At 47.6% G+C, this 27,233-nt stretch overlaps 1 protein-coding gene and 1 long non-coding RNA gene across 3 annotated transcripts; both read left to right on the top strand.

Annotated features, from left to right (window-relative positions):
• Positions 1-27,052, top strand: LOC102120590 (eukaryotic translation initiation factor 3 subunit C). Of its 2 annotated transcripts, none has more exons than XM_005591567.5 (21): positions 1-55; positions 194-324; positions 2,241-2,306; positions 2,406-2,595; positions 2,813-2,938; positions 3,127-3,181; positions 3,626-3,735; positions 4,121-4,248; positions 12,291-12,450; positions 12,575-12,678; positions 13,463-13,604; positions 13,797-13,922; positions 14,058-14,151; positions 16,069-16,259; positions 16,485-16,709; positions 23,632-23,995; positions 26,006-26,165; positions 26,260-26,325; positions 26,410-26,497; positions 26,599-26,761; positions 26,859-27,052. In XM_005591567.5, the coding sequence occupies exons 2-21, from the start codon at positions 224-226 to the stop codon at positions 26,939-26,941; spliced, it is 2,742 nt and encodes a 913-aa protein (XP_005591624.1). In that variant the 5' UTR covers positions 1-55; positions 194-223; the 3' UTR covers positions 26,942-27,052. The 2 variants fall into 2 exon arrangements, with proteins under 2 accessions (XP_005591624.1, XP_005591625.1); XM_005591568.5 differs by having other exon boundaries at positions 1-110.
• LOC141409256 (uncharacterized) lies at positions 4,949-6,468 on the top strand. The gene is made up of 2 exons (XR_012428788.1): positions 4,949-5,832; positions 6,146-6,468. It is a non-coding gene; the product is annotated as an uncharacterized lncRNA (long non-coding RNA).
• Positions 27,053-27,233: the final 181 nt, after the last annotated feature.

Below are 27,233 nucleotides of genomic sequence, written 5' to 3'. Positions count from 1 at the left end.
CTCTCTCGGCGTTTCCGCTGTCACGGATCTGCGGTGTGACTCGCGAGCTCAGCTGGTTGGTATTCTTTGGGCCTCGTGCTTCGTGGTGGGAGACCCGGATCGAGGTCCAGGTGGTGCCGGTGAGGGGTCGGGCGTCGGGAGGTGGTGGCCCGGGCCTCTTCGCGTGGCCGGTGACGCCTTGGCTCCCCCGCAGGTCCGGCCGTAGCACCTCCGCGCCGTCGCCATGTCGCGGTTTTTCACCACCGGTTCGGACAGCGAGTCCGAGTCGTCCCTGTCCGGGGAGGAGCTCGTCACCAAACCTGTCGGAGGCAACTATGGCAAACAGTGAGTTGCAGGGGCGATGCCCGTGACCATTCTGGGAGTGCGGGGTTAGGCGGGCTGTGGAAAGCAGTGTACATGGGAGGGGATGGAGGTGAGGGCGGGGAGAGCGGGTTCGGACAATGACCAGAGTTTGCGGGATCGGAGCGGTGTTGGAGAGACAGCCTTAGAGGGCTGTGATAGCGGGAGGCCACCCACCAGGCACAAGGGATAGAATCACAGGGGTTTCCCACTGGCGAGAGCTGTTGCATCAGCTTCCTAACTGGCCTTAAGTCTACAGTCTCTATCTTTCTCCTCTCATCTTACCGCCGAGAAGTCCTTAGTGACTTCTCACTGCTCACAGAAGGAAACGCAAAATGCTTGATTGGTGTCTGGGAGCCCCCTGATGTGACTCTGAAGTCTGGCCACCTGCTGTGTACGCAGGTGCTTAAACGTTTTATATGCTTGTTCACCTCTACGGAAATGCCCATCCCCCGATTCTGTACATTGTTTTTTTACCCTTTGAAACAATAGAATGGTTTTTCCTTTTCCCTTTTTTTTTTTTTTTTGAGGGGTCATAATTCACAGCCTCGACCTTCAGATCTCAAGCTATCCTCTCACCTCAGCCTCTCAAGTAGATGGAACTACAGGTGCACGCCATCGCGGCGGGCTAATTGTTTTTAATTTTTTGTAGAGAAGGGATCTCACTGTGTTGCTTAGGCTGGTTCTGAACTCCTGGGCTCAAGTGAACCTCCTGCCTGGCATTCTAAAGTGTTGGGATTACAGGCATGAGCCACTATGCCCTGCTGGAATGGTGTTTCTTAAACATCTGCCATATGCTTGTGCTACTGTTTTAAAAGTATGTATTGCACATGTATAGGCCAGTATGCATATGATTTCATGTCACTTCCACAGGTGGAAACCAATGTCATTTGCCATAAAATACCAAATAATCCAGGCTGGGCAGGTGGCTCAAGCCTATAATCCTGGCACTTTGGGAGGCTGAGGTGGGCGGATTACTTGAGGTCAGGAGTTTGAGACCAGCCTGGCCAATAAGGTGAAACCCATCTCTACTAAAAATACAAAAATTAGCCGGGTGTGGTGGCACGTGCCTGTAACTCCAGCAACTGAGGAGGCTGAGGCAGGAGAATCACTTGAACCTGGGAGGCGGAGGTCACAGTGAGCCGAGATTGCGCCATTGCACTCCAGCCTGGGCGATGAAAGCAAAGCTCTGCCTCAAAAAAAAAAAAAAAAAACCCAAAATAACCCAAAAAATAATAAAAAGGAAAAAGAGGCAGGCAAGATGGTGCATGTGTGTAGTCCTAACTACTCTGGAGGCTGAGGTGGGAGGATCCCTTAAACTCAGGAGTTGGAGGCCGCCTAGGCAACATAGTGAGACCTTGTCTCTTAACAAAAAGAATAGAGATACTATTGCTGACTGTGAGCCTGTGGTCTGGTCTTACTATTGTAGGAAAATACTAGCAGTGGAGGTGTTAATGCCATTGAGACTTTCTCCTTGCTATTGGCCTCTCATACTTTGGGAAATGTTGCTAAGATCTAGTTTAGGTACCACCTCCCTGAAGCCTTTTCTGTTCATTATAGCTCAAGTATCATTTTTCACTACCTCTTTTTTTCAGTTCTTCTGTAGTGACTTATGTCTGTATGTCATTAGTTACACAGTAAATAAGCACCTTCATTTGTTGGTTTTTGAGAGGATAGTGGCTGTCATCTTTGTGTTTGCTACAACACTGAGTAAAAGGCCTTACTTAACGCACACTTAAAAGAGTGAGTTGTATATGAAGTGGCCCTGAGGAGGAGTCAAAAAGGTTATGAGTTGGTGTGGATGACCTGGATTACTCAGTTCACCTGCCCTGAGAAGGGAAATAGGGGTTTTTTGGAAAGAGTGGGAAAGGAGGTTAATGGTCTGTGTTCCTTCCAAACAGGCCATTGTTGCTGAGCGAGGATGAAGAAGATACCAAGAGAGTTGTCCGCAGTGCCAAGGACAAGAGGTGAAGTCATGGGGAGGCTGGGTGATGAGAGTCTCTGGGAGCAGTGGTGAGTTTTCCCTCAGTGGTCAGGTTCAATGTGATATTGGGCTCCCAACCCAGGTTTGAGGAGCTGACCAACCTTATCCGGACCATCCGTAATGCTATGAAGATTCGTGATGTCACCAAGTGCCTGGAAGAGTTTGAGCTCCTGGGAAAAGCATATGGGAAGGCCAAGAGCATTGTGGACAAAGAAGGTGTCCCCCGGTTCTATATCCGCATCCTGGCTGACCTAGAGGACTATCTTAATGAGGTGTGATGCCTATATTTATTACCACCGCTTATTCATGGTTTTGTACTTTTAGTGGTGGGATGTATAGGATCTTTTAAAAATAACTAACAGATGTAGTTAGTAAGCAGTACCAGTGGTGTACTGATAGCAAGTCTCAAAAGTGGAGAAGCCTGGAGTTTAGGAAATGTTACTTAGTTTCAGATCACTGTTCTCTCTCTCTTTCCTCTTCTTCCTTTAGCTTTGGGAAGATAAGGAAGGGAAGAAGAAGATGAACAAGAACAATGCCAAGGCTCTGAGCACCTTGCGCCAGAAGATCCGAAAATACAACCGTGATTTTGAGTCCCATATCACAAGCTACAAGCAGGTGGGGAGGCTAGAGGCACACTTACTGAACTGGGAATGGTGACCCCATGACTGAGGCCCAAAGATGGAATTGTTAGTGGGAGGTGTGACTGGAGCGGGAAGCATGACAGAACTGTCTGGGGTGGAGGGGTGGGGTGGACTGATGGCTGGAGCGCATCCATGATTGTTCTTTCACTTCCCTCTGTCCAGAACCCCGAGCAGTCCGCAGATGAAGATGCTGAGAAAAACGAGGAAGATTCAGAAGGTGAGCAAAAGAACCTTTGTTGGAAATAGAAAGTCCAGAGTTAGCACTGCCCTTGGCCTGGTTTCTTGTTTGCCTTGCAGTCTGGCTTTTCAACATTCAAGATCTCTTTTTTTTTTTTTTTTTGAGACGGAATCTTGCTCTGTTGTCCAGGTTGGAGTGCAGTGGAGCGATCTCGACTCACTGCAAGCTCTGTCTCCTGGGTTCATGCCATTCTCCTGCCTCAGCCTCCTGAGTAGCTGGGACTACAGGTGCCTGCCACCATGCCTGGCTAATTTTTTGTATTTTTTAGTAGAGATGGGGTTTCACCGTGTTAGCCAGGATGGTCTCGATCTCCTGGCCTCATGATCCACCCTCCTCAGCCTCCCAAAGTGCTGGGATTACAGGCGTGAGCCACCGCACCTGGCCAACATTCAGGATCTTTTTTTCTCCCTCCATTCCAACTAGGCTCTTCAGATGAGGATGAGGATGAGGACGGAGTCAGTGCTGCAACTTTCTTGAAGAAGAAATCAGAAGCTCCTTCTGGGGAGAGTCGCAAATTCCTCAAAAAGATGGATGTAAGAGCCAGGGTTAGATGGGTGATTTCCTGCCGGAGGTCATTCCTGAGTCCTTGGGGGAAAAAGATAAGACTCAAACCCCTAGGGTTGGAAGGGGTGAATTTTAGTGGAGTTGAGAACAGGCTTCCTCTTATATTAGAGCAGTGGGCAAACAGGGATCTGGGCCCAGCTCTGCTAGGGGAAGCTGTGTGTGTCCCTGCAGCCAAATTGCAGCATCACTCTGGGAGTTGATGGTCAGTTCCAGACCTTGATACCTTGATTCCATGAGTAGCCGCTCTTGTTCTACTCATGAAAATAAATCTCGAATATGTGTTAGTAAAGAGGGTAGAGACGCTGGTCAATCTCCCTATCTTCTTCTTGCTGATCGTCTTTTTTTCCCTCTAAGGATGAAGATGAGGACTCAGAAGATTCTGAAGATGATGAGGACTGGGACACAGGTTCCACATCTTCTGATTCCGACTCAGAGGAGGAGGAAGGGAAACAAACCGCGCTGGCCTCAAGATTTCTTAAAAAGTAAGGAAAGTAGTGGGACCTAGGGTTACACTGGAACTGGTGAAAAGCCCTTAACTGTCTCAAAGGTTATTGATTCTTCCATGAGTCCTTTTAGGTTGGAGAAGCCAACTGTTAGCATTTTACAGTAGGATTAGAGAGTCAAGTATTTAGTTGGCTAAAGTCACAAAGCTAATGCGTCCTAAAGATGAGAATTGAAGACTCCAGAGTCCAAATATTTACCCACAGCCTTACTTGCTATGTGTAGATTGGGTGCACATCTCACTTTGGCACCCGATAGCTGTGGGACATTGGACAAACTACTTAACCTGTCTCATCTTCAGTTTTCTCATCTGTAAAGTAAGGCAGGGAACCCTCCTTTCCAGAATAGCTGCAGGAATACAGGGAGGTGTAATGTAAGACAGTAGTTCATCTAGGACTGGTGCGTGGTGAGCCCTCAGTGTGCATTGCTACTGTTGTTACCCTTCCTGATAACTTCTTAGTACACATACAGCATACAGACTGCTGCAGGTGTTCATGACCTTTACTGGGACAGTCAGAACGGGGGAGGATCCCAGTGTGGATTCTGTCTCCCAGCCTTTAGCAGCTGTACAACATTGTGTAAGTTACTTGACCTTAAGTCTCAGTTTCTTCTTTTGAAATAAAAGTGATACCTCCTCCTTTATGTCCCATGGGAGTGAAATCTGAAGCTCACTAAAAACAGCGTTTTTATTTATTTTTTCTTAGCCAGTTTGGGCAAACTACAGATAAGTAGTGCTCTTTTGATGCAGGGTCTCGCTCTTCCCAGGCTGGAGTGCAGAGATGCAATCTTGGCTCACTGCAGCCACAACCTCTTGGGCTCAGGTGATCTTGCCACCTCAGGCTCCTGGGTAGCTGGGACTACAGGTACACTCCAGGACACCTGGCTAATTCTTTGTGTTTTTAGTAGAGACGAGGTTTCACCATGTTCCCCATGCTGATCTCGAACTCCTAGGCTCAAGCAATCCTCCTGCCTCAGCCTTCCAAAGTGCTGGGGTTATAGGCATGAGCCACTGCACCCAGACAAATAGTACCCGTTTAATGGGAAGATTATTGCTCTTAAGGTTGCTTTCCTGCATTTAAATGTTGTGGTCATGCTGCTTTAGGGAGGTAGTGAGTTTCCAACCCTCTAGGAGCCTAGACAGGCTGAACAACTTACTTGGTGGGCATTTTGTTGAGAAGCTTTTTTTGGTCAAGTGCTTCAGGGAACACTGGTCAAGGTCTGGGCCACATTGTCTATCAGCCCCTTCTTGGAGGGTTTACAACCACCTCTGAAAAGTTCCATGAGAATAAACGTGCCTAACCTTGTTTTATTAACCGTCTTAAAAAGTTGCTTGATCATGAAACTCATTTTTTTAACCTGTTGACATCTTACAGAACTATCAGTGTTACTATTGGTTCAGATCTTTTATATCTACTGTATTTTGCGTTTTTGTCTTTGAATAATTGTGTATTGAAGTCTCCCATTGTATGAACTCTGGTGTGTGATGTGCACTGCACATGTGTGTTGCACAAATGCTCCTGTCTGAGGGAGCAAGTGGGACCTAAAATTAAACTTAAGATATCAAGGTCGCCGGGCGCGGTGGCTCAAGCCTGTAATCCCAGCACTTTGGGAGGCCGAGGCGGGTGGATCACAAGGTCAGGAGATCGAGACTATCCTGGCTAACATGGTGAAACCCCGTCTCTACTAAAAATACAAAAAACTAGCCGGGCGTGGTGGCGGGCGCCTGTAGTCTCAGCTACTTGGGAGGCTGAGGCGGGAGAATGGCGTGAACCCGGGAGGCGGAGCTTGCAGTGAGCTGAGATCACGCCACTGCACTCCAGCCTGGGAGACACAGCGAGACTCCGTCTCAAAAAAAAAAAAAAAAAAAAAGATATCAAGGTCAGGCACGGTAGCTCACACCTGTGATCCCAGGACTTTGGGAGGCCGAGGCGGGCGGATCACGAGGTCAGGAGATTGACACCATCCTAGCTAACATGGTGAAACCCAATCTCTACTAAAAATACAAAAAATTAGCCAGACATGGTGGCGGGCACCTGTAGTCCCAGCTATTCGGGAAGCTGAGGTAGGAGAATCGCTTGAACCAGGAGGTGGAGGTTGCAGTGAGCCAAGATCGCACCACTGCACTCCAGCCTGGGTGACAGAGCGAGACTCTGTCACAAAAAAAAAAAAAAAAAAAACCAAAAACAAAAAACAAAAGAAAAGGTAACTATAAGACTGTAAAGCTATACTTTTATAAATACAGACTCAAAAGTCCTCAACAACATAGTAGAAAACCAAACCCAGCGACATACAATAAGGATTATATGGGAGCACCCCCTCCTTGCCTGTAGGGGGATGGAGGATGGGTGGACTCATCTCCCAAAAAAGTTTTTTTAAAAAAATTTAATAACCAAGTAGGATTTATCCCAATAATAGAAGGATTTTTTAATACGAAAATCAACTAATACACTATATCAATAGAATAACAGACAGAAGCCATAGAGTCATCTCAGCAGATGCAAAAAAGGGCATTTGAAAAAAATCCTAGTATTTCTTCTTGATAAAAGACGGAAGCTAGGAATAGAAGGGAGCTTCCCTCTACCTGGTAAAGGACATTTATGAAAAGGAGGTTTCCTGTCTTTTTATTTTTAACTCTGCCATGCTCTGATTAAGAGTATCTCTTGGCTGGGCGTGGTGGCTCACGCCTGTAATCCCAGCACTTTGGGAAGCGGAGGCAGGCAAATCACAAGGTTGGGAGTTCGAGACCAGCCTGGCCAACATGGTGAAACCCCATCTCTACTAAAAATACAAAAAAATTAGCCAGCGTGGAGGCCCGTGCCTACAGTCCCAACTACTCATGAGGCTGAGGCAGGAGAATTGCTTGAACCTGGGAGGCGGAGGTTGCAGTGTGCCGAGATCATGCCATTGCACTCCAGCTCTGGGCAACAGAGCAAGACTCTATCTCAGGAGGAAAAAAAAAAAAGAGTGTCTCTAAGCACAGCTAGGTCTTTGGTTTTTTTTTTTTTTTTTTTTTAATCTCATAAAATCTCTGCTTTTTTTTCTTTTATTGTGATACGTAACATTTGCCATTTTAACCATTTTCAAGTGTACAAATCAGTGGCATTTAGTACATTCACATTGTGCAATGACCACCAGAACTTGATCTCTGCATCTCTGGCAATTTAGTTCATTTACATTTATTATAGTTATTTATATATATATAAAATCATTATTTATATATGTGTCTACATAATTACTTTTTATCAAGTCTTGCCCTGTTGCCCAGAATGGTCTCGAACTTCTGGGCTCAAGTGATCCTTCTGCCTGGGCCTCCTAAAATGCTGGGATTACAGGCGTGAGCCACTGTGCCCAGCCTATTGTGGTTATCAATGTATTTATTCTGACCATTTTATGATATCTTATACTTTCTGTTTATCGTCTTTATTTTAGATTTTGTAATAGCTTTATTGAGGTGTAAATGGCATACAATAACTGCACTTGTTTAAAGTTAAATTTTTTGGGTTTTTTTTTTTTTTTGGAGACGGAGTCTTGCACTATCGCCCAGGCTGGAGTGCAGTGATGTCATATCAGTTCACTGCAGCCTCCGCCTCCCGGGTTCACACCACTCTCCTTCCTCAGCCTCCTGAGTAGCTGGGACTACAGGCGCCCGCCACCACACCTGGCTAATTTTTTTGTACTTTTAGTAGAGATGTAGTTTCACCGTGTTAGCCATGATGATCTCGATCTCCTGACCTCATGATCCACCCGCCTTGGCCTTCCAAAGTGCTGGTATTACAGGCATGAGCCACTGCGCCCAGCCTTAAAGTTAAATTTAATAAGTTGTGACTTGCGTTTACACCCATAGAACTCACCACAATCAAAACATAATATCCTAAAAATTTCACACCTAAACATTTCCACCTTCGACTTTGTAATACTTCTCCCCTGCCTCAGTTTCCTCACCCTCTCCCTGGGCAACCACTAAATTGCTTTTTATCACTAGGTAAGTTAGCGTTTCCTAGAATTTTATGTAAATGGAATCAACAGTGTGTAATTTGGAGGGGGTAGTTTCTTTCATTATAATTATTTTGAAATTCATTCTGTCTTCTAAATATTGGGCATCTCTAATTCCAAAGTCTGAAACTTTTAGAGTGCCATAAGTGGAAGATTCCACATCTGACCTCATGTGACAGGTTGCAATCAAAACTTTGTTTCATGCATAAAATTAGTTAAAATACTGTGTAAAGTTACCATCAGGCTGTATGTATAAGGTGTAGATGAAACACACACATTTCATATTTAGACTTGGAGCCCTTCCCAAGATACCTCATTTTATATGTATGCAAATATTTGAAATTTGAAACACGTCTGATTCTAAGGATTTCAGATAAGGGATATTCAACCTGTGTTTTATTTTTCTTTTATTTGTTTTTTGTTTTTTGTTTTTGTTTTTGAGGAGTCGTCTCACTGTGTTGCCCAGGCTGGAATGCAGTGGTGCAATCCTGGCTCACTGCAACCTCTGCCTCCTGGGTTCAAGTGATTCTCATGCCTCAGCCTCCTGAGTAGCTGGGACTACACGTGAGCACCATCAAGCCCAGCTAATTTTTGTATTTTTAGTAGAGACGAGGTTTCACCATGTTGACCAGGCTGGTCTCGAACTCCTGACCTCAGATGATTCGCTTGCCTCAGCCTCCCAGAGTACTGGGATACAGGCATGAGCCACTGCGCCTAGCCTACATGTATTTTCTCATCCTCTTCCCCCCACCCTCCCCGTTTCTAGATTATATATATTTTCTTATTATTCATTTTGTTTGTCTCTGCTGGTTTGGGAGTTACATGCTATGCTTTTAGAGGTTATCCTTGAATTTTTTTTTTTTTTTTTTGAGACAGAGTCTTGCTCTGTTGCCCAGGCTGGAGTGCAGTGGCGCGATCTTGGCTCACTGCAAGGTCTGCCTCCTGGGTTCACGCCATTCTTCTGCCTCAGCCTCCCTAGTAGCTGGGACTACAGGCGCCCGCCACCATGCCCGGCTAATTTTTTTTGTATTTTTAGTAGAGATGGGGTTTCACGGTGTTAGCCAGGATGGTCTCAATCTCCTGACCTCGTGATCCGCCCGCCTCAGCCTCCCAAAGTGCTGGGATTATAGACGTGAGCCACCGCGCCTGGCCAAATTTTTTTTATTAACCTGTAAACTAACTTGTATACCTGATCAAAAAAATCTAAAATTAGTTGAATCAATGTTCTGAGGAAAACCCTTGAAAAAACAATGTTTAGAATTTCACGTGTCAGAAGCTTTTTGACATTCAGAGTTTGTGGCTTTGTAGTGTAGAAGAATAATTCACAGACACTATTTCTCTTGTATAACAAGGGAGACAAATTTTCAGATTAATTTCCAACTGAGCAAAAGCAGGATTTCTATAGGAGAAAGAGGAATAAGGAGAGAGAGCAAAACCACAGAACAGTGGATTCTGCTTGTCCGTTTTTCTGTGTAAACTCTGATATTAGCTCTCCTTGAGTATGCCACCCATGGTTGGTGGAAGTTCTAGAAAACATGATAGGCCCTCTGCCAGTAAGGGTTTTCAGCAACTCCAGATTCAGCCAGTCTAAATATACCCTTTCCCTCATCAGCATTTCTCGTCCTTCATCTTTTGTTCAAAACAAGCTTGTAAAGGAGTGGGTTTATTCTCATGAGCTTCAGCCTCTTTGATGTAGGATAAGGCCATCTGTTGTCTTATGGTGATCTGAAGGTTTTAGGGGGAAGTTCATCTATACCTGATGTCATGATTGACGTGTGAACTCTTTTTTTGAGATGGAGTCTTGCTGTGTCGCCTAGGCTGGAGTGCAGTGGCGCAGTCTTGGCTCACTGCAACCTCTGCCTGCCTGGTTCAGGCGATTCTCCTGCCTCAGCCTCCCAAGTAGCTGGGACTACAGGCGCCCACCACTGCGCCCGGCTAATTTTTTGTATTTTTAGTAGAGACGGGGTTTCGCCGTCTTAACCAGGATGGTCTTGATCTCCTGACCTCGTGATCACCTGCCTCAGCCTCCCAAAGTGCTGGGATTACAGGCATGAGCCACCGTGCCCAGTGACTTGTGAACTCTTACAGAGCTGCTTTCTACTTCTGAGAGTTACCTGATTCTGGAGGCGTTTTTTTGTTTTTGTTTTTTAAGTGAACCCCAGGATCTCTAGTGAGACCGAATGTCTGAGTTAGGATCCTAAGCCAGGGTATACATCTAGGGCTTTCCATCAGTAGTTGTGGTTGGGAAGGCATGGGAAAATGGTGTGGTCCCTTGCAGTGTAGTTAGGCCTGACTTCCGTTGGTGTCTCTCAATAATGACTTTTTAGTCTCTTAACTATGTATTAACTAGAGGAAATACTCATTTAGAAATGTCACTTGCATCTGTTGATTATATAGCTGAGGATATAAACATTTGTTATCTGATAATTTCCAACAAGATATGAATATACCAGAGTACAATCTGTCATGGGAGAGGTCAAGCCAAGTCTTAGGTCTTTCAGTTAGAATTTTGTACGATAGTACATTTCCGTTTTGAGGTGTGTATCATACTATCTTTAGTGCTAGGAGTAATACTTTAGGCCAAGGAAGATTAAATTCTTTTGAAGCATTAATTTTAAAAAATAGCTTTAGCTCTTCTGATCTCAGAGCTATAGAGATGGTTTAGACCAAGAGGTTTTAGTTTAATGAACATACTTTGCATATTTGCAAAGAATTTTACCTATAGAGTGAATCATCATCATTAGAGTGTGGTGCAGGGGAAAGATCCATAAGCTTTTGTTGTTGTTGTTTTTTAATAGAGACAGACTTTTTACCTTGTCGCCCAGGCTGGTCCTGAACTCCTGTGCTCAAGCAACACACCCACCTCGGCCTCCCAAAGTGCTGGGGTTACAGGCTTGAGCCACCGTGCCTGGCCAGTCCGTACGCTTTTGTTGAGAGTTAGGGCATTGGTCTTCTGGCAAGGGAAGACTTTAATTTAACTGGTAAACTTATAGACTATTCCAAAAGCGTATTCAAACCTATTAAGCAGTGAAAATGAAATTTACTTTTAAATGTTCAAATGGTAAATTATGATAATTACATATGAGGTTTCAAAAATGTTGAGTGTTTCTGGAAAGATTTATTCTTCAGTATCTGTGCAAAGTTTGAAGTAATTTGTCTTTGCCATTTGGTTTGTATTTTGTTACATGAATACATATGAAAGTCTGGAGATGGTTTCAGGCAACATCCAGTAGCCTAAGACCATTTCAAGGTAGCTGGTGATCTTTTTCTGTTTTGTGGGGACCTTTTTTGTAGTGAACGTTCTTTTAAAATTTAGAATTTAGATTAATCAGTTGTCATAAGAAGAGAGGAGAGAAAGGGATGAAACAGTTTAGGAATAGTAAAAAAGAGAAATATTTTATACGTTTGGGGAAACTGATTCATTTTTGGTGAATGATTAGTCAGTCTGGAGAAAGCAACTGGTATCAAAGAAAATAAGTTGTTTGTGGATTCTTTGGAAAACTGTAGGTGTTAGCTTTGGAGCAAAATGACAGGTTATTTCTTTTCTTTTCTCTTTTTTTTTTTTTTTCCTAGAGACTGAGTCTCACTCTGTTGCCCAGGCTGAAGTGCTGTGACGTGATCATGGCTCACTGCAGCCTTCTCTGCCTCCCGGGTTCAAGCAATTCTCGTGCCTCAGTCTCCTAAGTTAGCTGGGACTACAGGCGTGCGCCACCATGCCCGGCTAATTTTTGTACTTTTGGTAGAAATGGGGTTCCACCATGTTGCCCAGGCTGGTCTTGGATTCCTGACGTCAAGTGATCAACCACGCCTAGCCGACAGGTTGTTTCTATTAATATGTCTACAATGGCCTGGTTAGTACTCTGTCTTACTAGAGATGGCTAGGTTATGGTTAACTGTGTCCTCTAGGTCATTCTTATAGAGCATAACTTGGACCCAGGAGCTGTTGGAGGAAAAGAGGAAGTTGAGGGGAGGAAGAAGCCTTAGAGGTGGGGAGGGCTGATCTGTCATCTTTTCCCATGTCTGCCGGCAGGGCACCTACCACAGATGAGGACAAGAAGGCAGCCGAGAAGAAACGGGAGGACAAAGCTAAGAAGAAGCATGACAGGAAATCCAAGCGCCTGGATGAGGAGGAGGAGGACAATGAAGGCGGGGAGTGGGAAAGGGTCCGGGGTGGAGTGCCCTTGGTTAAGGTGAGGGTTTCAGAGGTAAAATGAATTGGGGAACAGTTTGGGAGGGCATAAAGGTACCCTTGTGGGGAAAAGGCAAAAACAGGTTCCCGCTGGCATGCGCATGACGGGATATGTACTGATACAGGAGAAGCCAAAAATGTTTGCCAAGGGAACCGAGATCACCCACGCTGTTGTTATCAAGAAGTTGAATGAGATCCTACAGGCACGAGGAAAGAAGGGAACTGATCGGTAAGATTCGTGGGCCTGGGTGGTGGGATTGCAGGGTGGCAGAGGATGGAGGTTGGGGGAAGGGGTTGTTGGGAGGGTCTGTGTGTGGCTATAGTAGAGGAATGGTGTGCTTGGGACACCTCAGTCGGTTACCTGCTGTTTACCCTTCTTGTGACCTAAAACCAATCACTTAACCTTTTGGGTCTGTTTTCCCATCTATACAATGAGATAATGTTCTCCTTTTTTTTTTTTTTTTTTTTTTTTTTGGAGTCTTGTTCTGTTGCCCAGGCTGGAGTACAGTGGCACAATCTCGGCTCACTGCAGTCTTTGCCTTCTGGGTTCAGGCGATTCTCCTGCCTCAGCCTACTGAGTAGCTGGGATTACAGGCACCTGCCACCATCCCTGGCTAATTTTTGTACTTCTAGTAGAGACGGGGTTTCACCATGTTGACCAGGCTGGTCTCGAACTCCTGACTTCAAGTGATCCGCCTGCCTCGGCCTCCCAAAGTACTGGGATTACAGGCGTGAACCACCACTCCCAGCCCTTTTTTTTTCTTTTTTTTTTAAGATTAAAAAACTGAAAGAGTGTTTACCCTCTTTAGTTATTAGGTAACAGAGAATGGTGGTCGGTGTGAAGCATTTCACAGCATTCCAGGATGGTTGGGATTATTGCTGCTTCTGTTTGGAATTTATAAAGGAGAAGCAGGGATACGGGTGGTGAGGACGGGGTGTTATCTGAAGAGGGCATCTTGGGGGAGACTTTGTGATTTGTCTCTAAAGCCTCACCCAGCTCTCTGGCCCTCTAGTGCTGCCCAGATTGAGCTGCTGCAACTGCTGGTTCAGATTGCAGCAGAAAACAACCTGGGAGAGGGCGTCATTGTCAAGATCAAGTTCAATATCATTGCCTCTCTCTATGACTACAACCCTAACCTGGCAACCTACATGAAGGTGAGAGCAGTGAAGAGGAGCATCTCAGGGCATAGCTAGTGGGTCGGGGGAAGAGGGTACCTAGTGTCTTAAGACTCGGGCTACGGAGGCAGTCTTGGTGGTGGAAGGCCCCACGATTCCTGCTGAAGTGGGAGGCATCCGCTTACTCTACCTTCACTCCTCTGACTCTGCTGTGGTCTGAAATCTTGGCAGCCAGAGATGTGGGGGAAGTGCCTGGACTGCATCAATGAGCTTATGGACATCCTGTTTGCAAATCCCAACATTTTTGTTGGAGAGAATATTCTGGAAGAGAGTGAGAACCTGCACAACGCTGACCAGGTAAAGGGAGGAGTTGGCAGGATAACTGGAGGTGTGTGTTTTATGCTTTGGGAAGGCTCAGTGGGACCCTAGGGTTGAGGTTTGAGACTGAGATCTGGGCTAATTTGTTAACTCCTCCTTCGCCTTCCTTTTCAGCCACTGCGTGTCCGTGGCTGCATCCTAACTCTGGTAGAACGAATGGATGAAGAATTTACCAAAATAATGCAAAATACTGACCCTCACTCCCAAGGTGAGCCTGAGCAAGCGTGAGCTTTGCTGAGAGGAAAACTTCGGGGAATAATACTAGGTTTAGAGCTTTGTAAGGACTTTTACAAAGTCAGAGTGCTTGAAAAGCCAGCCTTTCCTTACCCCAGCATTCGCATGGAAGGGCCTGATGAGATGCTGGCTCCCAGTCCCGTCGTTTCTGATTCCGTAGGTGTGGGTGGGGCCTGAGAACGTGCACCTGTAGCCTGCTCCCAGGTTGCTGGTCTCAGGGCTATACTTTGAGAACCTTTGGGGTAAGGCATCTGTTCACTTCTCTTGTTTAGCTTGGATGAGAGGCATTGGGGTGTGAAAGTGCAGCATAGTTTACTCAGTAAAAGTGTGAATGTGCCCATCAAGTCAAGGGTTTAGTGATTAACAAGGCAGCCAAAAGCTTACCTTTTGTGCTGGATGGAGAAAGGCAGTTTGACAAATAATAATAGTAAGATATGGCCGGGCACGGTGGCTCATGTCTGTAAACCCAGCTCTTTGGGAGGCCGAAGCAGCCGGATCACGAGGTCGAGATCGAGACCATCCTGGCTAACATGGTGAAACTCCATCTGTACTAAAAATACAAAAAAAAAAAAAAAAATAGCCGGGCGTGGTGGCAGGCGCCTGTAGTCCCAGCTACTTGGGAGGCTGAGGCAGGAGAATGGCGTGAACCTGGGAGGCGGAACTTGCAGTGAGATGAGATCACGCCACTGCACTCCAGCCTGGGTGACAGAGCAAGACTCCATATCAAAAAAATATATATATAGAGAGAGAGAGAGTAAGATATTAAACAAGATAATTCTGGGCCGGGTGCAGTGGCTCACACCTGTAATCTTAGCACTTTGGGAGGCTGAGGCAGTTGGATCATCTGAGGTCAGGAGTTTGAGACCAGCCTGGCCAACATGGTGAAACCCTGGCTCTACTCAAAATACAAAAATTAGCCAGGAGCCTGTAAATCCCAGCTATGTGGGAGGCTGAGGCAGCAGAATCCCTTGAACCCAGCGGGGCAGAGGTTGCAATAAGCGGAGATTGCACCACTGCACCCCAGCCTGGGTGAAAGAGTAAAACTCCATCTCAAAAAATATTAATAATAATTCTAGATGATGTAAAGTATGAGTTCGGAGTTAAAATAGGGCCCTGTGGTAAAAAGTGACTGGAGGGGTGGCTGCTGTAGCTAGCAGCTGGAGAAAACACCCTTAAGTAGGGGCCACCAGAGGTGAGATCCAACGAGGAGGAGTTAGGGGAAGAATCAGCTGAAGACAGTGCCTGACAGGAGGAGCAGAGAGCGAGCCTGATGTTCCAGGAGTAAAAAGGCCAGTGTGACTCCACAGGAAGGCAGAGGGAGAATCGTGGGACACCAGGCAAGGGCCAGGCTTTGTAGACCCTTTTATTTATTTTATTTTATTTTTTTTTGAGACGGAGTCTCGCTGTGTCTCCCAGGCTGGAGTGCAGTGGCGTGATCTCGGCTCACTGCAAGCTCCGCCTCCCGGGTTCACGCCATTCTCCCGCCTCAGCCTCCCAAGTAGCTGAGACTACAGGCACCCGCCACCACGCCCGGCTAGTTTTTTGTATTTTTAGTAGAGACGGGGTTTCACCATGTTAGCCAGGATAGTCTCGATCTCCTGACCTCGTGATCCACCCGCCTCGGCCTCCCAAAGTGCTGGGATTACAGGCTTGAGCCACCGCGCCCGGCCCTGTAGACCCTTATTGGCAGAGGTTGGCAGTTGGGATTTTTTTCCGAAGCTGTGGGACGGGAAGGTTCTGGGTCCTGGGAGTGGGGGATGGCCTTTCCGGGGCACATTGACTAGACTTTCCTGATGGGTGCAGAAGATGGATGGGTTGACTGGAATGACTGGGGACAGATGGGAAAGCCTGGATGCCCAATTGAGACAAGGATGGGTGCTCTCCCTGCCAGAGTATGTGGAGCATTTGAAGGATGAAGCCCAGGTGTGTGCCATCATCGAGCGCGTGCAGCGCTACCTGGAGGAGAAGGGCACTACCGAGGAGGTCTGCCGCATCTACCTGCTGCGCATCCTGCACACCTACTACAAGTTTGATTACAAGGCCCATCAGCGGCAGCTGACTCCGCCCGAGGGCTCCTCAAAGGTGAGCGCGTGGCAGTCATGGCAGAGGGGAACGGGTGTGTCCGCCTGCCCTCCGCTTCTGTGAGAACTTGACGGCAAATCTGTTACTCTCTAGACTTCCCCAGGTGGAGCAGGGAGGGAAACTGACATATTAGAAAGAGACTGGATAGAGTCTCATCTTTGGTTGCTAGAACCTGTGCCTTTTAAAGCTGGATCTCCTTTGCAAATAACCTCCCTTCCTCCCCAGTCTGAGCAAGACCAGGCAGAAAATGAGGGCGAGGACTCGGCCGTGTTGATGGAGAGACTGTGCAAGTACATCTACGCCAAAGACCGCACAGACCGGATCCGCACATGCGCCATCCTCTGCCACATCTACCACCACGCTCTGCACTCCCGCTGGTACCAGGCCCGCGACCTCATGCTTATGAGCCACCTGCAGGACAACATTCAGCACGCAGACCCGCCAGTGCAGGTAGGATGGGGACGCCTTGGAGGTGAAGGAGATGCCAGGCCCCTGGCCTCTTGGCAAACTGGCTTAACCAGAACGGCCACCTGTGTGACTGGTGCAGATTTAAGTAGACACTTGGTCTTTCCCACATGCCAGCATCCTGCAGTCCTCCTGCATGTAAACACATAATTTCTTGTCTACAAAAAAAAAATTAGCCGGGCTTTGTAGCACTGGAGCCCAAGAGGCAGAGGTTCCAGTGAGCCCAGACTGCCACTGCACTCCAGCCTGGGTAATAGAGCAAGACTCTATGTCAAAAAAAAACAAAAACAAAAAAAAAAGCTGTGTGTGGAAGTGTAGCTCCTGTAAAAGTGTATCCAAGGCAACTAGGAAATGTTTATGTGTAGAGCACCTGGTGAACCTGTCTGGGGGTAATGCTGGTTTTTAAACAGCCCTCCTGTTTGTGTTTTTTTTTTTTGTTTTGTTTTGTTTTTTTTTGAGACGGAGTCTCGCTGTGTCGCCCAGGCTGGAGTGCAGTGGCCGGATCTCAGCTCACTGCAAGCTCTGCCTCCCGGGTTTTTACGCCATTCTCCTGCCTCAGCCTCCCGAGTAGCCGGGACTACAGGCGCCCGCCACCTCGCCCGGCTAGTTTTTTGTATTTTTTAGTAGAGACGGGGTTTCACCGTGTTAGCCAGGATGGTCTCGAACTCCTGACCTCGTGATCCGCCCGTCTCGGCCTCCCAAAGTGCTGGGATTACAGGCTTGAGCCACCGCGCCCGGCCTTCTGTTTGTGTTTTTATTGCACGGTATGAACATATCACTGTATCTGTTTTCCTCTTGGTGGACACCCAGTTTATTTCCAGTTTTTGGCTCTGATGTAGGAAGCTGCTGCAGGTTGGCAGTTGGGATTTTTTTTCAAAGCTGTGGGACGGGAAGGTTCTGGGTCCTGGGAGTGGGGGATGGCCTTTCCGGGGCACACTGACTAGACTTTTCTGATGGGTGCAGAAGATGGATGGGTTGACTGGAATGACTGGGGACAGATGGGAAAGCCTGGCTGTAAGAAACTCAAAAGTGGTTATAGCATTTTTTACTCTCCTGCTAGTGTTTGGGAGTTCCTTGTCAATTTTTGGTGATGTTGGTCTTTTTTTTTTTTTTTTTTTTTTTTGAGAGGGAGTCTAGCTCTGTCGCCAAGGCTGGAGTGCAGTGGGGCCATCTCAGCTCACTGCAACCGCCATCTCCCAGGATCAAGCGATTCTCCTGCCTCAGCCTTCTGAGTAGCTGGGATTACAGGCGCCCGCCACCACGTCTGGCTAATTTTCGTAATTTAGTAGAGTTGGGGTTTCACCACATTGGCCAGGCTGGTCTCAAATTCCTGACCTCAAGTGATCTGCCTGCCTCAGCCTCCCAAAGTGCTGAGATTACAGGAGTGAACCATCGTGCCGGCAGTGGTATTGGGTCTTTTAAACTTGTTTTTGTTTTTTGAGGCAGGGTCTTGCACTGTCACCTAGGCTGAGTGTAGTGGCATGATCATGGCCCACAGTAGCCTCAAATTCCCAGGTTCAAGTGATCCTCCTACCTCAGCCTCCATAGTACTGAGGCTACAGGCATGTGCCACCATACCTGCTAACTTTTTATTTTTTGTAGAGACAGAGTCTCACTATGTTGCCCAGGCTGGTCTCAAAGATATTTTAGTTTGTGTGTTTGTGTGTGTGTATGTGTATGTTTTTGTTTGTTTTGAGACAGGCTCGCTCTGTTGCCCAGGCTGGAGTGCAGTGGTACAATCTTGGCTCACTCCACCCTCTGTCTCCCAGATTCAAGCCATTCTCCTGCCTCACCATTCCGTGTAGCTGAGATTACAGGCATGTGCCACCACACCAGGCTAATTTTTGTATATTTAATAGAGAGAAGATTTTACCATGTTGGCCAGGCTGGTCTTGAACCTCAGGTGACCCACCCACCTCAGCCTCCCAAAGGGCTGGGATTACAGGCGTGAGCCACTGCACCCGTCTACTCAAAGGTCTTTTAAATTTTAGTTGGTTGTCTAATGGTATCTCATTGTAGTGTTAGTTTGCATTTGCCTGGTGACTATTGATATTGGCTACTTTTTTACTTTTTTATGTTTATTGGCCATTTATGTTTATTGGCCATTTATCTTTTGTGAAATATCTGGTCAGTTCTTGCCCATTTAAAACAATTGGATTGTTTACTTTATTGAGTTATAGGAGTGCTTTATCTATCTTGGATAACTAGTCCTGAGTCAGATTTTTTTTTTTTTTTTTTTTTTTTTTGAGACAGTCTCACTGTGTTGCCCAGGCTGGAGTGCAGTGGCGCAATCTGGGCTCACTGCAGTGTCCACCTCCTAGGTTCAAGCAATTCTCCTGCCTCAGCCTCCCAAGTAGCTGCGATTGCAGGCGTGTGCCCCCACACCCAGCTAATTTTTGTATATTTAATAGAGGCGAGGCTTCACCATGTTGGCCAGGATGGTCTGGAACCCCTGACCTCAGATATGTTTTGAAAATATTTCTTCCAGTCTGGTTTGCTTATTCGTTTTCTTAACCATACCTTTGGATGAAATCTGATGTATCCGTTTTTTGTTTTGTTTTGTTTTGTTTTGTTTTGTTTTTTTGAGACAGAGTCTCGCTCTGTCACCAGGCTGGAGTGCAGTGGCGTGATCTTGACTCACTACAACCTCTGCTTCCCGGGTTCAGGTGATTCTCCTGCCTCAGCCTCCCGAGTAGCTGGGACTACAGGCACGTACCACCATGTCCAGCTAATTTTTTAAATTTTTTAGTAGAGACGGGGTTTCACCATGTTGGCCAGGATGGTCTCAATGTCTTGACCTCATGATCCGCCTGCCTCACCCTCCCAAAGTGCTGGGATTACAGGCGTGAGCCACCGCACCCGGCCCAGTTTTTTCTTTTATAGTAATTATTTTCTGGATCCTGTCTAAAAAACCTTTGCCTACTTGAAATTCATGAGGATTTTTTGAATTTCTTTTTTTTTTTTTTTTTTTTTTTCATAAGTCCCTATCGGTTTTAGCTTTTACATTGAGTCTTATAGTTGGTCTTGGTTTGATTTTTGCATCTGGTGTGGTTGGGATCAGGGTTTCTTTTTCCTCCATATGGATACCTAGTTGTTCTAGCATCATTTGTAGAAAAGACTTCCTTTCCCCTATTGTATTGCTTTGGTGTCTTTGTGGAAAATAATGTGAAAAACCACATCACCTATAAGAGTAGGTGTTTTTCAGGTCATTCCCTTCTGTCCCATTCATTTTTCTTTTTGTCTGTCCTTAAGCAAGTCCCATATTATCTTAATTGCTGTGCAACATAGCAAAACCCTGTCTCTACAAAAAAATACAGAAATTAGCCAGGCATAGTGGTGCACGCCTATAGTCCCACCTACTCAGGAGGCTGAGGTAGGAGGATTGCTTGAGCTCAGGACGTCAAGGTTGCAGGAGCCATGATCACGCCACTGCACTCCAGCCTGGGCAACAGAGAAAGACTGTCTCAAAGAAGAAAGAAATACCCGGTTACTTCTTCATTCTATTCATATAATGAATAACTATGAGTTCATTATTGTGTGTTTTTTGTTTTTTGAAAAAGGGTGTCACTCTGTCGCCCAGGCTGGAGTGCAGTGGCACAATCTCGGCTCACTGCAACCTCCGCCTCCCTGGCTCAAGCAAATCTCCTGCCTCAGCCTCTCAAGTAGCTGGGATTACAGGTGTGCACACCACCACCCAGCTAACTTTTGTTTTTTTAGTAGAGACCGGGTTTCACCATGTTGGGCAGGCTGCTCTCGAACTCCTGACCCCATGATCCACCTGCCTTCACCTCCCAAAGTGCTGGGATTACAGGCATGAGCCACCATGCCCAGCCGAGTTCATTACGTTTTTATACTAACATTTTATTCCTGAGGTATATCCAGTTTGGTCATGTATATTGTTTCTTTTATATTATATATTGCTGGATTCTGTTTGCTAACATATTTAAGGCTTTTTGCATGTAAGCTTATGACTGGCATTGATCTCCACATTGTTGTTGTTGTTATGAATACACTTAGCCTTTTCCCCCAAGATTTGTACTACTTACCGTCTCTCCTGTCTTAATTAGTGCCAAGTCCCTCTTCCCAGTTGCTTAGACCGGAAACCTTGGGGTTATTCTTGTTTCGAACCTTTCTCTCATATACTGCATCTGATTCCCCAGCCGTTCCTGTTCACAGTCCATTATCAGAACACTTCCTGTCACTTCTACTTGTACCCTCTGCTCTAAGCCACCATCATCTGATTTCTCTCTGATTCTGCCTTTGTGTCTCTTCAGTCCCTTTGTTCTGTTCATAATACAGATTAACCTGTTCAGTTATGTCAGATCATATCACCTGTTTGCTCAAAACCTTCCCATGGTTTCCTGTCTTTTTTTTTTTTTTTTTTTTGAGATGGAGTCTCGCTCTGTCGCCCAGGCTGGAGGGCAGTGGCGCGATCTGGGCTCACTGCAAGCTCCGCCTCCCGGGTTCACGCCATTCTCCTGCCTCAGCCTCCCGAGTAGCTGGGACTACAGGCGCCCGCCACCTCGCCCAGCTAGTTTTTTGTATTTTTTTTAGTAGAGACGAGGTTTCACCGTGTTAGCCAGGATGGTCTCGATCCCTTGACCTCGTGATCCGCCCGTCTCGGCCTCCCAAAGTGCTGGGATTACAGGCTTGAGCCACCGCGCCTGGCCCAGTTTCCTGTCTTAAAACTCATAAAATGGGCCGGGTGCGGTGGCTCACGCCTGTAATCCCAGCACTTTGGGAGGCCGAGGAGGGCGGATCACGAGGTCAAGAGATCGAGACCATCCTGGCTAACATGGTGAAACCCCGTCTCTACTAAAAATACAAAAAATTAGCTGGGCGTGGTGGCGGGCGCTTGTAGTCCCAGCTACTCCGGAGGCTGAGGCAGGAGAATGACGTGAACCCGGGAGGTGGAGATTGCAGTGAGCCGAGATCGCGCCACTGCACTCCAGCCTGAGCGACTGAGCCAGACTCCATCTCAAAAAAAAAAAAAAAAAAAAAAACACTCATAAAATGACTGGTGCTGGTCGGGAGCGGTGGCTCAAGCCTGTAATCCCAGCACTTTGGGGGGCCGAGGCGGGTGGATCACGAGGTCAGGAGATCGAGACCATCCTGGCTAACACGGTGAAACCCCGTCTCTACTAAAAATACAAAAAACGAGCCAGGTGTGGTGGCGGGCGCCTGTAGTCCCAGCTACTCGGAGGCTGAGGCGGGAGAATGGCATGAACCCGGGAGGCGGAGCTTGCAGTGAGCCGAGATTGCGCCACTGCACTCCAGCCTGGGAGACACAGCGAGACTCCGTCAGAAAAAAAAAATGACTGGTGCTTGCCCATCCCTCAGCTTGTGGTGGTGGTGTCTTTTCCCAGCCCTAGCTGTGTCACGCCCCTTGTGTCTTTTTTTTTTTTTTTTTTTTTTTTTTTTTTTTTTTTTTGAGACGGAGCCTTGCTGTGTCACCCAGGCTGGAGTGCAATGGCCAGATCTCGGCTCACTGCAAGCTCCGCCTCCCGGGTTCACGCCATTCTCCTGCCTCAGCCTCCCGAGTAGCTGGGACTACAGGCGCCCGCCACCTCGCCCGGCTAGTTTTTTTTTTTTTTTTGTATTTTTTAGTAGAGACGAGGTTTCACCGTGTTAGCCAGGATGGTCTCGATCTCCTGACCTCGTGATCCGCCCGTCTCGGCCTCCCAAAGTGCTGGGATTACAGACTTGAGCCACCGCGCCCGGCCGTCTTTTTTTTTTTTTTTTTTTGAGACGGAGTCTCGCTCTACCGCCCAAGCTGGAGTGCAGTGGCCGGATCTCAGCTCACTGCAAGCTCCGCCTCCCGGGTTTACGCCATTCTCCTGCCTCAGCCTCCCGAGTAGCTGGGACTACAGGCGCCCGCCACCGCGCCCGGCTAGTTTTTTGTATTTTTTTAGTAGAGACGGGGTTTCACCGTGTTAGCCAGGATGGTCTCGATCTCCTGACCTCGTGATCCGCCCGTCTCGGCCTCCCAAAGTGCTGGGACTACAGGCTTGAGCCACCGCGCCCGGCCCTTTTTTTTTTTTTTTGAGGCGGAGTCTCGCTCTGTCTCCCAGGTTGGAGTGCAGTGGCGCAATCTCAACTCACTGCAAGCTCTGCCTCCCGGGTTCACGCCATTCTTCTGCCTCAGCCTCCCAAGCAGCTGGGACTACAGTCACCTACCACCATGCCCGGCTAATTTTTTGTATTTTTAGTAGAGATGGGGTTTCACCATGTTAGCTAGGATGGTCTCGATCTCTTGACCTCGTGATCCGCCTGCCTCGGCCTCCCAAAGTGCTGGGATTACAGCCTCCGTGCCCAGCCCCCTTGTTTCTTGAATATACCTGGCCCGGTTCTTCCACAGGATCACTGCGTTTACTTTTCCTTTTTATAGGATATTCTTTCCCCAGGTGCCTGCATGACTTGCTCTCTCTTTAGGTCTTTATTCAAACATTCTTTCCCAATGAGGCCTTCTGTAGTTATGTGAACGTTTGAGCCTCACCGCACAGACTCCCTTCCTGGCTCCATTCTCTGCTTTATTTTTCTTCTCAGCGTGAGTCACTGCCTCGTAGTGCAGCTCTCGTGCCCCCCACACCCTACCCCTAGACATAACCTCCATGCAGGGTAGGGACTTGTCTATTTTGTTCTCCCTCCTAGCCTATTGCTCAGCACATAGTAGGCACTTAAAGTAGATTCGTTTAGTTTTGTTTTGGTTTTTTATCTTTAGCCATGGAGTGTCTCCATGTTACTCAGGCCCATCTTAAACCCCTGTGCTCAAGTGATCCTCCCACCTTAGCCTCCCAAAGTGCTGGGATTACAGGCGTGAGCCACCGTGCCCGGCTTAGTTATGAAATTAATGAAGACTTGTCTTGCAGCTGTCACCTCTGAGTGCATTATTACCCTTTGCCCCCAGATCCTTTACAACCGCACCATGGTGCAGCTGGGCATCTGTGCCTTCCGCCAAGGCCTGACCAAGGACGCACACAATGCCCTGCTGGACATCCAGTCAAGTGGCCGAGCCAAGGAGCTTCTGGGCCAGGGCCTGCTGCTGCGCAGCCTGCAGGAGCGCAACCAGGAGCAGGAGAAGGTGGAGCGGCGCCGGCAGGTCCCCTTCCACCTGCACATCAACCTGGAGCTGCTGGAGTGTGTCTACCTGGTGTCTGCCATGCTCCTGGAGATTCCCTACATGGCTGCCCATGAGAGCGATGCCCGCCGACGCATGATCAGCAAGCAGTTCCACCACCAGTTGCGCGTGGGCGAGCGACAGCCCCTGCTGGGTGAGTGTGGAGCTCCAGGGTTCAGCAGACTGCCTCACTCCCTGATTACACATGAGGATTAAGAGAAGTGAAGGGAGTAACTCTCCCACCACTCAACTCTGTCTGATTTAATGACACTTCCTCTGCCTGGTACTGTCCTAAGTGTTTTACAAATAATTATTTAATCTGCATTAGTAATAACCCTATGCTGTAGGTACTAGTAATACCCTGTTTCCCAGTGGAGAAACTGAGGCACAGAGAAGTTAAGTGACTCGCCCGAGTTTAACACAGCTCATGTGTACCTCTGACCTTTCCCTTTTCTTCCCTTCATGTATATTACATTCCAGCCAAACCAACTGTCATAGAGCCTTATTGTTCAAGAAGCTAACATTGATTCCTTTGGCCCCTTTTGAAAGATAGGTCTTGCAGGGTTGCAGTGAGTGGTGACTCACTGGAAAGGAATTGAGCTGCGCCCTTCCTGTGACGTTGGCCCACAGGAGGGCTTGACGAGTGAGCCCAGCCCAGTGTCCACAGCCACATCCCCCTACAGATTTGTCCTCCCCTGGTCATGTATATGTTTGGGCTAAAGGGTAGGTTTCCTTAGGCACATTTTTGTTTGGCTTACGTAGTGAGACTTACTTTGTGCGGAAATTTCCCATGAGAATCGGAATTTTCATGTCTTAGAATATTGGCAGTCTGTCACTCCTGGCCCTCCCTTCCTGCAGAGCTAGCCTTGGCTGGAGCTGAAGTAGCAGTGATGGGAAAGGGCTATCTGCTTCTCCACAGTCCCTGCCTCTTAACTTCTCCCTACAGTAGTTCCAAAAGCCAGTTTGCATCAGCTCTGCACTGTTGTTTGGCTTGTAGAGAAATATTCTTTGAGCCTCTAAACTTGCCTTTTTTTTTTTTTTTTTTTTTTTTTGAGACAGAGCCTCACTGTCGCCCAGGCTGGAGTGCAGTGGCGCAATCTCGGCTCACTGCAACCTCTGCCTCCCAGGTTCAAGTGATTCTGCTGCCTTAGCCTCTCAAATAGCTGAGACTACAGGCGCCCACCACCACGTCTGGCTAATTTTTTGTATTTTTAGTAGAGATGGGGTTTCCTCTTGTTGGCCAGGCTGGTCTTGAATTCCTGAGCTCAGGTGACCCGCCCACCTCAGCTTCCCAAAGTACTGAGATTACAGGCATGAGCCACTGCGCCCGGACCAACCTTGCCTTTTGCAAGTGTTAATATGGTTAAAATGGAAGTTCATCCAGGAGGGCTGTGTGCCTTTCCTTACACTTAGCCCTGCTCCTGTGGTTCTATTTGCACCTGATCCCTGTTCGCATTGAGCTTGCTGTGCTTGCTCCGGAGTCTGCGTGTTCGTGCTTCTCTGTCTGCCACCCATTTCTAGCCTTAGAACTTTTGCACTTTGTCTACCCTGAATTCCAGTTACTACGGTGTACCATGTCTTACCGTCCTGGCTTGTCTTAGGATTGTATTTGGGGGCCTGAGTTCATAATTAATACATAAAACCTGTGATTTTAGAGATAATTTTGACCGGGGCTAAGTTTTTTAAGGAAAAAAAGTAAGCTGCTTGGAAGAATAATAAGCTGGCAACAGTGTAATTGATGCATGGGCATGGCACCATTCATGAAGGTGATGTGGGTGAGGAAGGGTTGGTAAATTCCATTCCAGTTGAGCTGGCAGAGGTGGTTTTGTTTTGTTTTGTTTTTTGTTTTGTTTTGTTTTGTTTGAGACGGGGTCTCGCTCTGTAGCCCAGGAAGATGTACATGAGAACACACGCACAATTTGTCAACATTTTCGAGGTGTTCAGCAGTCCCCTGAAGTGTGTCTATGGACTGATTGAGTTCAAACCTAAGTACATTTGTGCAGATGGAGTGGTTTGGGCGACTGCATGGCTCTTTGGTAGAGAGACGGGGAGAGTCTCTAGTATGGTTTGCTCCTCCAGCCTCTGTTCCCCCTTAAAGAGTGCTAATGGGGCAGGAGTCCTGGTCCCAAGTTCCCTAGGCTCTGCCTCATTCCCACCCTTTCAGGTCCCCCTGAGTCCATGCGGGAACATGTGGTCGCTGCCTCCAAGGCCATGAAGATGGGTGACTGGAAGACCTGTCACAGTTTTATCATCAATGAGAAGATGAATGGGAAAGTGTGGGACCTTTTCCCCGAGGCTGACAAAGTCCGCACCATGCTGGTTAGGTGAGCAGACAGGCCGTGATGGGTTGGGGAAGAAGAGACTGGTTGGTCCCCTTGCCTGAGGCCCCGTTGTCCCTTCTCTCCCCCCTTCCCACAGGAAGATCCAGGAAGAGTCACTGAGGACCTACCTCTTCACCTACAGCAGTGTCTACGACTCCATCAGGTAGGCTGGGCCTTGGGGACACAGAAGGGCCCCAGCCTTGTGAGCAAGGGTCCTGACTGCCCCTGTCCTCTCCTTTCTCCCCAGCATGGAGACCCTGTCAGACATGTTTGAGCTGGATCTGCCCACTGTGCACTCCATCATCAGCAAAATGATCATTAATGAGGAGCTGATGGTAGGGGCCGGGGTGGGAAGCCGGCAGGTGGAGCCATGGAGGGATTGGAGCGGAGGGGCCTGATCTGTATCGTGTCCCCTCCTCTGCCTCGTGCCTGTCAGGCCTCCCTGGACCAGCCAACGCAGACAGTGGTGATGCACCGCACCGAGCCCACTGCCCAGCAGAACCTGGCCCTGCAGCTGGCCGAGAAGCTGGGCAGCCTGGTGGAGAACAATGAGCGAGTGTTTGACCACAAACAAGGCACCTACGGGGGCTACTTCCGAGGTGAGTGCTTCCGGCTCCTCTCCTCGCCCGGCTTCTGGTACCCTCACAACCTCTCCCCTGGCACTCCCTCCACATCCTTCCCATCTCTCTCCTGCAGACCAGAAAGACGGCTACCGCAAAAACGAGGGCTACATGCGCCGCGGTGGCTACCGCCAGCAGCCATCTCAAACGGCCTACTGAGCTCTCCACTCTGTCTCACGCCTAGACTATCTAACCTTGAAGTCCTAAGCCACACCCCAGGCATTAAAAGTCTATTTAAAGTTGTTATGGTTGGTTGCTTGTTGCCACAAAGGTGTGTTGAGTCCATTCATTTGCTGATTATATTTCTGAGCTTCTACCCACATGACAGACACGAGGCTCGGATGCAGAGGTGAATTGAACACATTCCTGACCTTGAAGAGCTTGTTGCTTTTTGACATTTAACAGAAAATTGTAATAACATAAGTTACAATGGGTGTTTTAAAAGGCCAGG

Source organism: Macaca fascicularis, chromosome 20 (genome assembly GCF_037993035.2).
Source record: "Macaca fascicularis isolate 582-1 chromosome 20, T2T-MFA8v1.1".
In the NCBI taxonomy this organism is placed as follows: Eukaryota; Metazoa; Chordata; class Mammalia; order Primates; family Cercopithecidae; genus Macaca; species Macaca fascicularis.
The sequence above is the reverse complement of the archived record's forward strand: the minus strand, read 5'-3'. Positions and strand labels throughout refer to the sequence as shown.

Excerpts from the sequence above, each read along its gene's own strand:
- LOC102120590 (XM_005591567.5), top strand. The coding sequence starts at position 224 with ATGTCGCGGTTTTTCACCACCGGTTCGGACAGCGAGTCCGAGTCGTCC. Across the intron at positions 2,596-2,812 it reads TAGAGGACTATCTTAATGAG|CTTTGGGAAGATAAGGAAGG; the intron begins GTGTGATGCCTA and ends TTCTTCCTTTAG. Across the intron at positions 4,249-12,290 it reads GCCTCAAGATTTCTTAAAAA|GGCACCTACCACAGATGAGG; the intron begins GTAAGGAAAGTA and ends GTCTGCCGGCAG.